The 11,744-nt window shown below is 35.4% G+C and overlaps 2 protein-coding genes across 4 annotated transcripts; one reads left to right on the top strand and one right to left on the bottom strand.

Annotated features, from left to right (window-relative positions):
- The first annotated feature begins 738 nt into the window (after positions 1 to 738).
- LOC133831558 (uncharacterized) lies at positions 739 to 5,352 on the top strand. The gene is made up of 11 exons (XM_062261917.1): positions 739 to 1,142; positions 1,992 to 2,076; positions 2,815 to 2,906; positions 3,032 to 3,150; positions 3,357 to 3,472; positions 3,546 to 3,673; positions 3,767 to 3,853; positions 4,230 to 4,290; positions 4,412 to 4,452; positions 4,538 to 4,658; positions 4,914 to 5,352. The coding sequence occupies exons 1-11, from the start codon at positions 784 to 786 to the stop codon at positions 4,971 to 4,973; spliced, it is 1,269 nt and encodes a 422-aa protein (XP_062117901.1). The 5' UTR covers positions 739 to 783; the 3' UTR covers positions 4,974 to 5,352.
- Positions 5,353 to 5,773: 421 nt separating this feature from the next.
- LOC133831556 (U4/U6 small nuclear ribonucleoprotein PRP4-like protein) lies at positions 5,774 to 11,107 on the bottom strand. Of its 3 annotated transcripts, XM_062261914.1 has the most exons (8): positions 10,887 to 11,107; positions 10,703 to 10,764; positions 9,266 to 9,291; positions 7,876 to 8,842; positions 7,009 to 7,462; positions 6,693 to 6,890; positions 6,518 to 6,599; positions 5,774 to 6,302 (listed from the first exon to the last, which is right to left on the bottom strand). In XM_062261914.1, exons 4-8 carry the CDS (start codon positions 8,829 to 8,831, stop codon positions 6,202 to 6,204), a joined length of 1,791 nt encoding a protein of 596 aa, XP_062117898.1. In that variant the 5' UTR covers positions 8,832 to 8,842; positions 9,266 to 9,291; positions 10,703 to 10,764; positions 10,887 to 11,107; the 3' UTR covers positions 5,774 to 6,201. The 3 variants fall into 3 exon arrangements, with proteins under 3 accessions (XP_062117898.1, XP_062117897.1, XP_062117900.1); XM_062261913.1 differs by lacking the exon at positions 9,266 to 9,291 and having other exon boundaries at positions 10,887 to 11,105; XM_062261916.1 differs by lacking the exons at positions 10,703 to 10,764; positions 10,887 to 11,107 and having other exon boundaries at positions 9,266 to 10,669.
- Between the last annotated feature and the right edge of the window lie 637 nt (positions 11,108 to 11,744).

Raw genomic sequence — 11,744 nt, 5'->3', positions numbered from 1 at the left:
ATTTTTGTAAACCCACCTTAAAAATTCCATAAATATGAAAAAATCTCTACAAAAAAAGTTAGGGGTCATGGTTGCTCCTCCAAGCCTCTAGCTCTATTATTGGTTAAATGTGAAGCAAATTATGAGAATATACTTATGGGAAAATCTTGGATGCACCCCTAAAAAAGTCATCATAGTAAATCTCTTCTTTAGGTTTTGGTCTGGAAAATATTTTTGGCATAATTTTTGTATGATCGTGTATATTATAGTTATTTAGAGTATCTTGTAAATTTTAAGGAAATTTCAAATAATTTAAGGTGTCGAAAAACAAAGTTTAAATAGTTTGTTGCACTCGTTGATTTTTTTTATGTGCGTGGAAAATAACTTATTTAAATATTATTTTCAGTACGGTAAATTATTTAGAATTTTTTGAAATTTTGCAGTATACTCTAAATAACTACAATATATTATACTATAAAAGTTTTCATACCTAAAATACTACTAAGCCAAAAAATAAAGAGGGGTGTACCGATATGCCCCTCTTTTAGTGCAGCAGAGAACTAATCTATTATTAAGCGTATTTTCCCTAATTTCCATCCAGTTATCCATGTGCCACGTGTAATTTTTAATTACGTGGTTTGCTGAGTTGGCACTTTCTAATTGGTTTAATTGACGAAGGAAGTGAAAATCACACGTCAAAAAGATGGTACAAAACGCTGCGTTTTATTACATACAAAAATTCATTTCATTACATTCCAAAAGGTTTTGGAGAGAGAGAGAGAGAGAAAGAGAGAGAGACCCGCCATGGCAACTCGGAGGAGAGCTTCACCAAGCTCAACCACAGAACCAGCACGGCCAACTGAGAACACAAAGAATACACCCAAAGAACCCACTTCGAATGAGTCTCTAATTGCACCACCCAAATCAGGTGTAATCCTCTTGCTTTCACTTTTCTTCTTACTCCCTTACTTTTACCTGATCTTCCACCATTACAAGATCGAGCGAGAGTTCAAGAATTCCATTTTGATTAATGCGGCCCTTAGCCTTCTCGGGTACTTCATCACCGTTAAGTTGATCCCTGTGGCTTCGAGATACGTTCTCAGGGCCAATCTCTTTGGTCGTGATATCAATAAGAAGGGTACTCCTCAAGGCGATGTCAAAGTGTGAGTCTTTATGTTATAATTTTATTCGTGTTTATGGTTTTGGGGTCCAAATTATGAATTGGGTCTTTATAATTTTGAACTTTTAGCTGATTTTCAGTAGGTAATATAGGCTAGATTTGAGTTTTGAACTAACTAAGGTGTAAGCTGAGTTCCCTGATCTTATTCTATACCTAAGATTTCTAATCTTGTTATTCTAAATTTTGATTTTACCATAATTTTGATATTATTTCGATTTTTTCCCTTTTTTTTAATTCACTTTCTTATAAGAAAAAGCTTGCTGAATTCCAAGTTTCATGTCAATTTGAAACGTACCATTTTTTTTTCTTTATTTTCATATACCCAAAGCGCTTAATTTTACGATAGCTTGTTACTACTACGATACATGCATATTCTACTTCTGAAAATCATTTTGTGTTTAATTTATTTGATGAAATACACTTTAAAACATTACGACTGTTTTAAGGTAATTGTCCAAAATTATCTGGAATTAGTTTGTAGTTTAAATATGACGGTTAATCCTTTAAATGATATCTCATGTCATCAACTCAATCAAGTTCTAAAAGTGATCAATATTATGTTCATGTAAGTACTGTTATTGTGGTAAGGAATGTCATATATTAGGTTCTCTTTCACTGAACTTCCTATTTATGACGTTTCATCTGATTTTTGTGTACAATAAAACTAAAATTCTTCCTCAATAACTTGTCGTAGATATACTGTTGTCCATGGCCAATCAACAGAATGTTTTGTAGGTGGATGCTGATCTTTACCATTTGATTGCTTTAAATCTGATGTTTATTATCTCGTGATTCTTTTATCTTGCTTAACAGTGTCACTTGTGCTTATCAGGCCAGAGTCGTTGGGTGTTGTTGTTGGAACTGTTTTCTTGGTCTTGGCAGTCGCATTTCAGTATTTTTTTACAGTAGATTCAGATGTAAGTGTTATTTTACACACCTCACAGACATTTACTTTGTTTTATTCTTTCAAATTGGATGAAAAGCTTGGATGTCATTTTTTTAATGAGGCTTAGAAGTCAATTATAAGGTGCTTACCTAATCAGTGAAGAAACTATTGCTACTAATTGTAGAAATGAAGGTCACTTTTGGGGAAGAATGTTGTAGAAGAAATACTTTTAGGGTAAAAAATGTAGTAAATTATGTTTGTGCTGTAAAGGTGTGCATTCACTTTCACATGTTAGAAGGTTCTTCTCGCCCTGTAGGCGAGAAAAGAAGGTTTGGTAACCTCCTGCAAGGAGGTTGTTCATTCTGTTCAGATGTGGAAGAGTGGTAACCAATTGGCATAAGTTGGATATTATAGGTTTGAAAATGTGATGAAGAAATGTTTGCAGTACTGGTATGATGATCTAATCTGGTCTGATGAAGAAATGTAAATTAGGTGGAAAATTGAGAGCAGAAAGAGGAATGAATTGCCAGTTGGAAATTAGTGTAACAATTAATCATGTTACATGAAATATAGGTAGATATAGAAAAGAGGATGATTGGACTACTTTTTCTTTTTCTATCTTCTATAATTAGATTAAACTCTCTATGCATTATATTCCATGGCTCATTTAGTTCCACTCTTCAGTTTTTAGTTTTTATATTTTATTATTTGTTGTATCTATATTTTTTTATATGTGGTGGACTAAATTATAAATATTTTGATCATGCAGTGGCTTGTTGAGTACAATGCAGCATTAGCGTCCATTTGTTTTATGTTGTTTCTTGGATTTCTTGATGATGTCCTTGATCTACCTTGGAGGGTGTGAGTATTCAGTATAAAAAAATTTATTCACCTTTTGTATGCTCATTTTATTTTGTGGGACTTGTCTTGTTTTGGCGTGGATTTTTGTATTAATGGAAGAATCTTCTGGAAATTGTGAAGAACAGGAAATTAATACTACCATCATTTGCTGCTCTTGTTCTGCTTATGGCCTATGCTGGACATACAACTATAATTGTTCCAAAGCCTTTTATTCCATACTTTGGACAGGAGGTTTTGCATCTAGGTATTTTTCTTGATGTGAAAAATTCCATAATTTTCATCTTTCTTTTTATTATTAGTGTCATCTATCAATGTGACTAGAAAATAAGCCATCCTCTAGTGTCTATACTAACATCTTAAACTATCATCCATGTTTATATTGGATTATTAGTTATTGGTTTGATAATTAATTTACCTAATTAAGCCTTACAAGCAAGTTTTGATGTGCAGGGTGGATATATAAACTATACATGTTCCTTTTGGCGGTCTTTTGTACTAACTCTATCAATATACATGCCGGTATAAATGGTCTTGAAGTCGGGCAGACAGTTGTCATCTCATCTGCTGTAAGTACAATGGATTTTAAAACATTTGCATTTAGTTTACAACTGTTGTTTACTAACACAATGTATGATTCAGGTTGTAATTCATAATATCATGCAAATTGGGGCATCTGCAGATATCGAGTATAAGCAGGCACATGTATTCTCTATTTTCCTTGTTCAACCACTACTCGCCACCTCCTTGGCTTTGCTCTCTTACAACTGGTGAATTGCTTCACTTTAACTACTCTGTTTGGAATTTTGTCTGTTCTTCTTTCATGGATGTGTACTTAAAGGCTACATTGTTCATGGTTTCAGGTATCCTTCTTCAGTTTTTGTTGGAGATACATACACATACTTTGCTGGAATGACTATGGCTGTAGCTGGGATTTTAGGCCATTTCAGGTAATCCTTATCTTTCATATTCCACTAAATCATTGTCATGTCTGCAGGGAGGTTGATGGGATGGGGTAGATGACTTTCTCTTAGAATGAAAAACAGTATTAAAAGATCCAAATAGAAAAAGAGGACAGTATACAGGGAAGCAACTGATTGCAAACTACAGTAATAAAAAGGGAGAAAGTAGCACAAGAAACTGAGAAAGCAATTTGAAGATAACATCTGGTGACATTAAGCAATATTATGAGATGCCTCTTGAAAAAACACAAAGCTTTCATGTTGTGGCTTGTATTACCAATATAGTTTTGTAGTTTTGTATGAATGTACATATATCAATGCTCATCTCTCAATATACTTTTTCTCCGATTTTTGTTTGTGACAGTGAGACGCTCCTAATTTTCTTTCTTCCTCAAGTTTTGAACTTCCTCTTATCACTTCCTCAGGTTTATTATCTCTCTCTCTCAACCACCCTAGCTTGTTCTCCTTCTATCTGCCTGCATGCTTAGTTGATCAGAATGCTCTGTATGTAAGCATTTTAATTTCTCTGCTGTTATCTTTTGTCAGCTTGCTGGCTTTATTCCATGTCCACGACACCGTCTACCTCGGTAAGTGTCAGTTAAGATTATGCTTAGAACTGTCATTATGTGTAGTGTCTTTTATTAAGATTCTCCATATTCTTTTACTTTCCAGGTACGATCCTACAACAGGACAACTGACTGGTACCAAAGACGGGACACTGGTTAACGTCTTTCTGAGGATTTTTGGCAGCATGACAGAGAAGTCGCTCTGCATTTATCTTCTTGTTTTCCAGGTGTGTTACTTTCTCTTATAACCTGAGCATAACATTTGAGCCCTTTATGTAGCAATATTATGTCCATGTCTTATCAAACCATGTAAGCGGAATTGCTTGGGTTTAAAGATTGAGTTATGGCCTCTTTCGTTTGAGGTCAAGTTCTTTCGGTGCCAAGCTAAACCCAGAAAATTCTAAAACCTGTTTCTAATCTATGATGAGTCGCGTGTTATTCTCCTTTTTGGTGACTCTGTGATCTTTATTTCATTCAAACAGGCTCTTGCATGCTGCTTTTGCTTCCTCCTGAGGTACCTTCTCGCCGGTTGGTACAAATAAGAGAGCAAGAACAGAAACAAGTTTATATATCTTCAATTCAGGCAAGCATTAGAAAGAAGCTTAATGAGCTAAGATCATTGCTTATTGAGTATTTTCTTCTTTACACAATTCTTGGTGTTGAAAGAGCAGCTTAATGCCTGGAAAATAGAAATGATTTCTTATTGAGAGGTGGAGATTATTTTAGAATTTCAGAAGAAATAAAACAATTGAGATACATTGAGTTACGTTTAGAATTTCATTTTGACTATTGAAGTTAAGAAAAGTTGATGAGTATTTAACCATTTTGGAATCTAGAATGTGTCAAAACTTGAAATCTACCATGTACTTTTTCTAATGTAACAATGTAGTTATGAAATGATTATAGATGATTTTGCTTGTACCCTCTTTTATAAGTGCTTTTTTTTTATTGCTTTCAAGCTTGACAAGGATTTGAATTTGGTTGGAACATTTTGGCTAAAATTGCTTATAAAATCCATACCAAACAAACCAAATATAATCTTAAAAAACGGGTTTTAACAGTCTCCAAAGTTTTTTTTTTGGTGCAATTGTTTCTTAAAAATATGGTATAAATAAATATATTTGCTGAGTTTTAAAACATGAGTAATCTGTTAATTAATTGAATTTTTTCAGCAAATATTCAGCATTTTAATGATAAGGTCTGTGGTACACTATCGAATATTCTGTCAAAAAATTTAAGTACTTTATAAATTGGATTTAATTGTTGCTTTTATTTTAAAAGAAAAAAACAAGGCTTTACAGCGAAAATACTAAATATTTAGAAGCATTAACACAATCGTAGATAAAACATAATACAAGGAATTTTTTTCCATTTTAGTAAAAAAATGTTTAATTAGTACTTCTTCGATCACAAAATAAATTCGAGAAATACACGTAATCAGTACAAAATTCAATTTAAAACGACAAGATGCCAACAAATTGCACAGCTTTTTTACTTCACAATCTCTGATCTAAAACAGAGGAACTACTTGTACTTGTTTGTCACCATGGATTTCATAAAAAAAAAAAGGTGTTAAATTATTTGGTCTGTGTTAGTAGCTAAAATGGGAATGGTAACTCACTAACTCAGCATCGAATAGAGAAGTCCTAGCAGGCACGATCAACTTTCATGTCTCTAAAATGCTGTTCTTGAGTCAAAACTTCAGTCTTCAATGATTAGGACGAACCCAAAATTTTATAATCTCTTCAAAGAGGTCAAAACATTTGATATCTAGTCAACCTCCATTTCAGGACGATCGTCCTCTCCGGTGCCACTGCTGGACCAAAGCTTGATTGTCCGGTCATGCGACACGGTAGCAATGCAATTTCCATCTGCCATCAACAACAATATTCCTTTTACTTAAACAAACTCAGCTAAAAGCAAAGCAATTGAAGAAGCTTTTTAAATAAAACCAAGTGTGGACAGAAGGTGATATATAGGTAACAGAAATTTTGGGAGTATGAATGAATCTTTCTAAGCAATAAATTATAGGTCACTACAGTAGAAAGCTAGAAATGTAAAAAATTTCACTATATAATGTACTTACCTCCCGATACATCTAATGAAGTAACTTTAGCTTCATGTCCAGAAAGTGTTTTCACAGGCTTAAAATCTCGTGCTGACCAAATCTGGCACATGTACATGCAACATATAGTAGTTTAGAAACAAAATATGAAATAAAACCACATAAATTTTTTTGTAGTTTAGAAAGCAAAAGTTACCTTGGCTGTCATATCATATGAGGCCGTTACCAGAAAGTATCCTTCTTGAGGCTCAAATTTGACCTGAGAAATGAGGTTCGAGTGGGCTGGAATGGTGTACAAAGATTTTTTCTTTCTTAAATCCCATATGCGACATGTGTTATCTTCTCCCCCTGATGCTAAATAATAGCCATTTCCTGAGAAACTTAAGGCAAGAACCTGAAATGATAAGAAAAGCGTGAAAATGAGAGGCCGGAGACTTACTTAAAACTAAATCTATTATCCTAACTATTAAATCAAGAAGAAAAAAATGAGAAGTTTAAGTTCCAAGTCTCACTGGCTTAACATGGCCTTCCAAGGCAAGAATACTTCGGCCAGTTCTGAGATCCCAAACACGTGCAAGGGAATCCAGACCACAAGATGCTGCCAGGGATCCATCTTGGTTAAAGGCTAGTCCGTAGACACTTCTGCTGTGGCCTTCTTGAAGAAGCAACTCCACACCAGTATCTACATCCCACAATCTCCACGTCTTATCAAAGCTAGTTGTGCCCAAGTACTTTCCAGATGGATGGAAATTGATCCGTGCAAGACGGTCTAGATGGCCCTCAAATGTTTTCAAGAGAGATCCGTCAGTGTTCCACAGCCTCGCAGTCCGGTCAGCAGAGGCAGTTGCTACAATATTGTCCGTTGGAGAAAATATGACATCAGTCAGTCGCTCTGTGTGTCCCTTTAAGGTGGCAACCTTTGTCACTTGGGGCATGCTCCACAGCTTAGCAACTCCACTCAAAGCACTATTAAAAAGCAAATGGAAATAAAAATGACACTTTTAAAGAATGAACTTGTGAACACCAAACACTAATAAATTCAAATATTACACCCATCAAACCAAAATTTCGTTAGCAGTTCAACTAGGAAAAGGTTATGTCCAAAATTTTCCATCTCAACAGGTGCCTATTTCTTTAAACTAGGAATTGAAAAGAGATCTATCAACTAATTATACAAATAGCATTTATAACCTTAAAACACAGAAATTATCATGACCAGTTAAGTTCCTTGACCAACCAACATAGCATGTTACACTAGCAAAAGACACCAGAATTAGTGAAGAGTTCTAATCATTTTACACTATGAATGGGGCTAAGAATTGACCAAACAATTAAAATAAATCTGGATGGTAGTTAAAACTAACGAAGTGTATCCTTACCAGGTGGCAAGTAGTTTTCCATCTTGCGAGAAGGAGCAACCAGAAAGTGGACGATCATCCCCAATCTCACTGCAATCAAGGGCTAAGGTCCTTGCCTGATTCAGAACCCAATCCATCTCTGCATCCATGTCCTCATCAGGATCTTCTCTTCTCCTCCGTGCACGTTGAAGACGTGAGGCTGCCCTCACTATTGAATACTTTGCAATATCAATTCTAGCATCCAAAAGAGCTTTAGATCCTTCAGTGTAAAAAGGGTATTGAAGCATTTCTTCTTCAGTATCTTCCATTGCAGCAGAAGCTGCAGCCTCCTCTTCCTCGTGAGCTTTCATCAGCTTCTCCAGCTGCCCTTCAGCATCTAACTTTGCCATGATCATTCTCAGCCTATCCCGTCGTTCCATCTCTCTTTCTCCAAATAGTGTAATGGGTTCGCCAAGCCGGCGTAGACGTGCACGAACAGACGCATCGTTAGTAGGAACTGCGAGGGCAGAAGCACGTCGCTTCATCATCAGTTCTTGCATTGCTTTTTCCTGCCGCTCTCTTATTTGTTTGCTCTCCTCTGATATCTCATACTCCATAGTTGAACCAGGAGCAGAGCGGGAAGGGCCTGAGTCGTCGTCTGAATCTGAGTCACTTGTTACCACCTCACCATTTTGTGGTACGGGGGGCCTAATAACAGGAGGGCGGACTGGTAAAGGTGCTAATGGACGAAGAATGGGGGGAGCTGGAACCGTAGGAATTGGAGCCATTGCAGGAACCGTAGGAATTGGAGCCATTGCAGGGACCATGGGAGGTACAACTGGAGGCACAATTGGGGGAGGGATTACTGGTGGAATAATAGAGAAGACTGGTTGAACTGGAATAGTATTTGCAGCAGATGTTAGAGATTCATCATCAGGAATTGGAGAAGAAGATTCCATTGGAGTTGGTGAAGGGCTGGTTTCCTCTTCCGCCGCCATGTTATCTTACCCTAACAAATTTAAGAGGTCAACAAAGTAAAAAAAAAAAAAGCATAAAAGAATAATGTTACACACCAAAGTAAAAATATTAAACATAATATTGAAGAAAAAAAATGCAGCAGCCATAACTCTTCATTTTGCAAGCTTAAAAAAAAAATCAATTATGATTCCAAATAACAAAAAAAAAAGTTAATTTTTTTTAGATAATATAATATTTTACAATCTTATAATTTGCTTAAATTCCCTGTTGGACCTTTTTGTATTAATTAATTACCAAATAGCCCCTCTGTTTTGCAAAACAAACAAAAATATTCCCTTATATTACCATACACGGCCAAAGGTTTTCTGAAAAGTAAAGTTATCCTATGAAAATAACAGTGAAAATTCTAGCTAGAGTATTAGTGTTAAAAAAAAACTAGTACAAGAAGTTGTACCTGTACAGCAAACAATGTGTTTGCCCCTGCTCATGAATCGGAACAAAAGATTGAGCTCTCAGTCTCATCAAACATCAACTCAAATAAAACCATAGCACTTGCAACTTAAGGAAGTTGAAAATGCACAACACCGGTCTGTGTTCTAATAGTGGATTTAATGATACAAATAATATTAAAAGAAGTCAAAATTTTAAGGCCAGGTGGATAAGGATAACGCCAAGACTTGCATTTGGGAAAAAGCCAAATGGTGGCTTTACAGAGCAACAATAAGAATAACAATACAACTACATATTTGGACAAATTGATTATCAATATTACTACTATAAGTACTAAGGATCCCATCTTCAGGAAGTAAAGGGTACAAATTAAAAAATAAACGGCAATTGAAATCAATACTGGTCAAGAAACATATTGGAGAAAGAGAGAGAGTCTCATAATCATACCAAATATTTGGATCAGTTTCTCACCTTTAAGTTGAATTTTAGTATATTTAGCTAGCTTAAGAAATATGCTTTTGGTGTTATATTGTTCAATAGTTGTAGACTATTGGAGAAGAGAAGCTCGCAGAAAGAACACATTGGCATGAATGCTAGCTTATTTTTTCACAGCTGGAGGCTCTAAGAGCAATAGTTCGTGATTCTGCAGCATTCTACATGGTTGAATCTTCTAGTAGTAGTTTATGGGATCGCTAATATCAAAATTGTAGAGCAAAAATTTGTTTATCACACATGATACAAACAGAGTTTAGCCTACTCGTAGAAAGATAAAATGAAGTTTAGTTTAGGAATTTCATCAAACACATGGATTGCACGAAAACAAGTAAGGAAAGATGAAGACCTAAATGTCCATCCCAAATCACCAATATATCAAAAAAAAAAAAATCTTCTTTTTATTTGTATATATATTTTTGGAATATTAATTTCAATTCAATTGTTTCATATTTACTAGGAACTTGCCTCAACACCTTTGGCTGACCCAACTATTACCAAATTACAATGGATATGAAGATTTCCTCAGATGAGTGTTTCCATTTACGAAATCTCTGGTGCCAAAGTTTGCTTCTTGGGCAAACTCTTACATATAACTTTATCTATAGTTTTCCTATTTCAAGTTTTCATTTTTGTCCAATTTAAAAAGCAACAAAAAGAAAACCCCTAATGCAGTTCAGTTGCCATAGGTCAACAATCTGGCACTAAGATGAAGGCAATTGAAAACACATAGCTATATCGTCACAAAAGTTCGTAAAGAAAATCAATACAGTTGAAAATTTTGAAAAGTAAACAGATACCAAAAGAAAATGATTGGAGAATAACCCAGTCAGAGATTGAATCTCTCCACGAACACTAAAGCAGTTTCCAAAATGATAAGCTAAAATAAACATAAACTAAACCAGAGCAAAATTAGAGTACTTCTCAACGAAGAATTAAAAAAACTTACTGAGAGAGAAAGAGGAGAAGATTCAGGATTAGAGAGGAAGAAGTTGAGCTCGAATCGAAGTACTGTTAAGAAAAGAAAAACCCAAAATCAATATGCAATTAGTAGAGTGATATATATAAATATATGTATATATATATATAGTAGCCGAAGAGAAGAGACTCTAAAGCAAATGGTAGAGTCTAACCTAGAATTGAAAGGGATCAAACGAGGTGAAATCAGTACATGAAGATTCAAGGAGAAAGCCCTGAGACAATGGCGCCAGAAATCTTGAGTAGAAAATTTTGGTGTGAGTAGGGGATATCGTGAGCGAAAGAACGCAAAATGGGACTGATCAGTGAAGAAAATGGAAAAGGGCAGAATCGGTAATTTGAGTAAAAAATATTAATACACCATTTTAGAAAAAAAAAATTTTAATTAATTAATAATAATAATACTAGTCGTGGTTCAGTGATTTGCCAGAAAAGTTTATTAACAGTTTTGCATGTTGTTCACTTCATATAGCAATACAATAGCAACTGGCTGATGCAGAAGAGTGTGGAGGATCTTTACTATTTAGAGTAAGGAGATAGTGAAACTCTAATGGCAGTTCTTACAAAATCCATACATAGTTCACCAGATCCACAATGTAGACTTATGTGTGGCAACATCAGGACTGACTTCGAATTGGCCCGATTCTTGGCATAGACGGGTCAGGCCTGTGTCTATTGTCACGGGCCGGCTATTTGGGGATTCCAACTAGACGGAACGTGCGGCACTTGCAGACTCTTCAAGCTAGCAAGTCAGCCTACAACACACACCTACAGGCAAACAAACTCAGCGGTTAGCCACATACACATCTCGGACATGCAACGGGCAATAACGAAGTATGAGCAAGCACAAAGCAAGTCATTCCTAGGAACGTCCACACAACACAAAGCACACAACAAGGCAAGTGGCACACAAAGGCCCAACGAAGGTAACAAACAAGTAACACATAAGCAACAAGGAAGTACACAGGGGCAAATATGGATAAATGTTATTTCATTAATATATAGCCTTGATA

Source organism: Humulus lupulus, chromosome 4, assembly GCF_963169125.1.
Source record: "Humulus lupulus chromosome 4, drHumLupu1.1, whole genome shotgun sequence".
NCBI lineage: Eukaryota > Viridiplantae > Streptophyta > Magnoliopsida > Rosales > Cannabaceae > Humulus > Humulus lupulus.
This window is presented reverse-complemented; position numbering and strand designations above follow the sequence as displayed.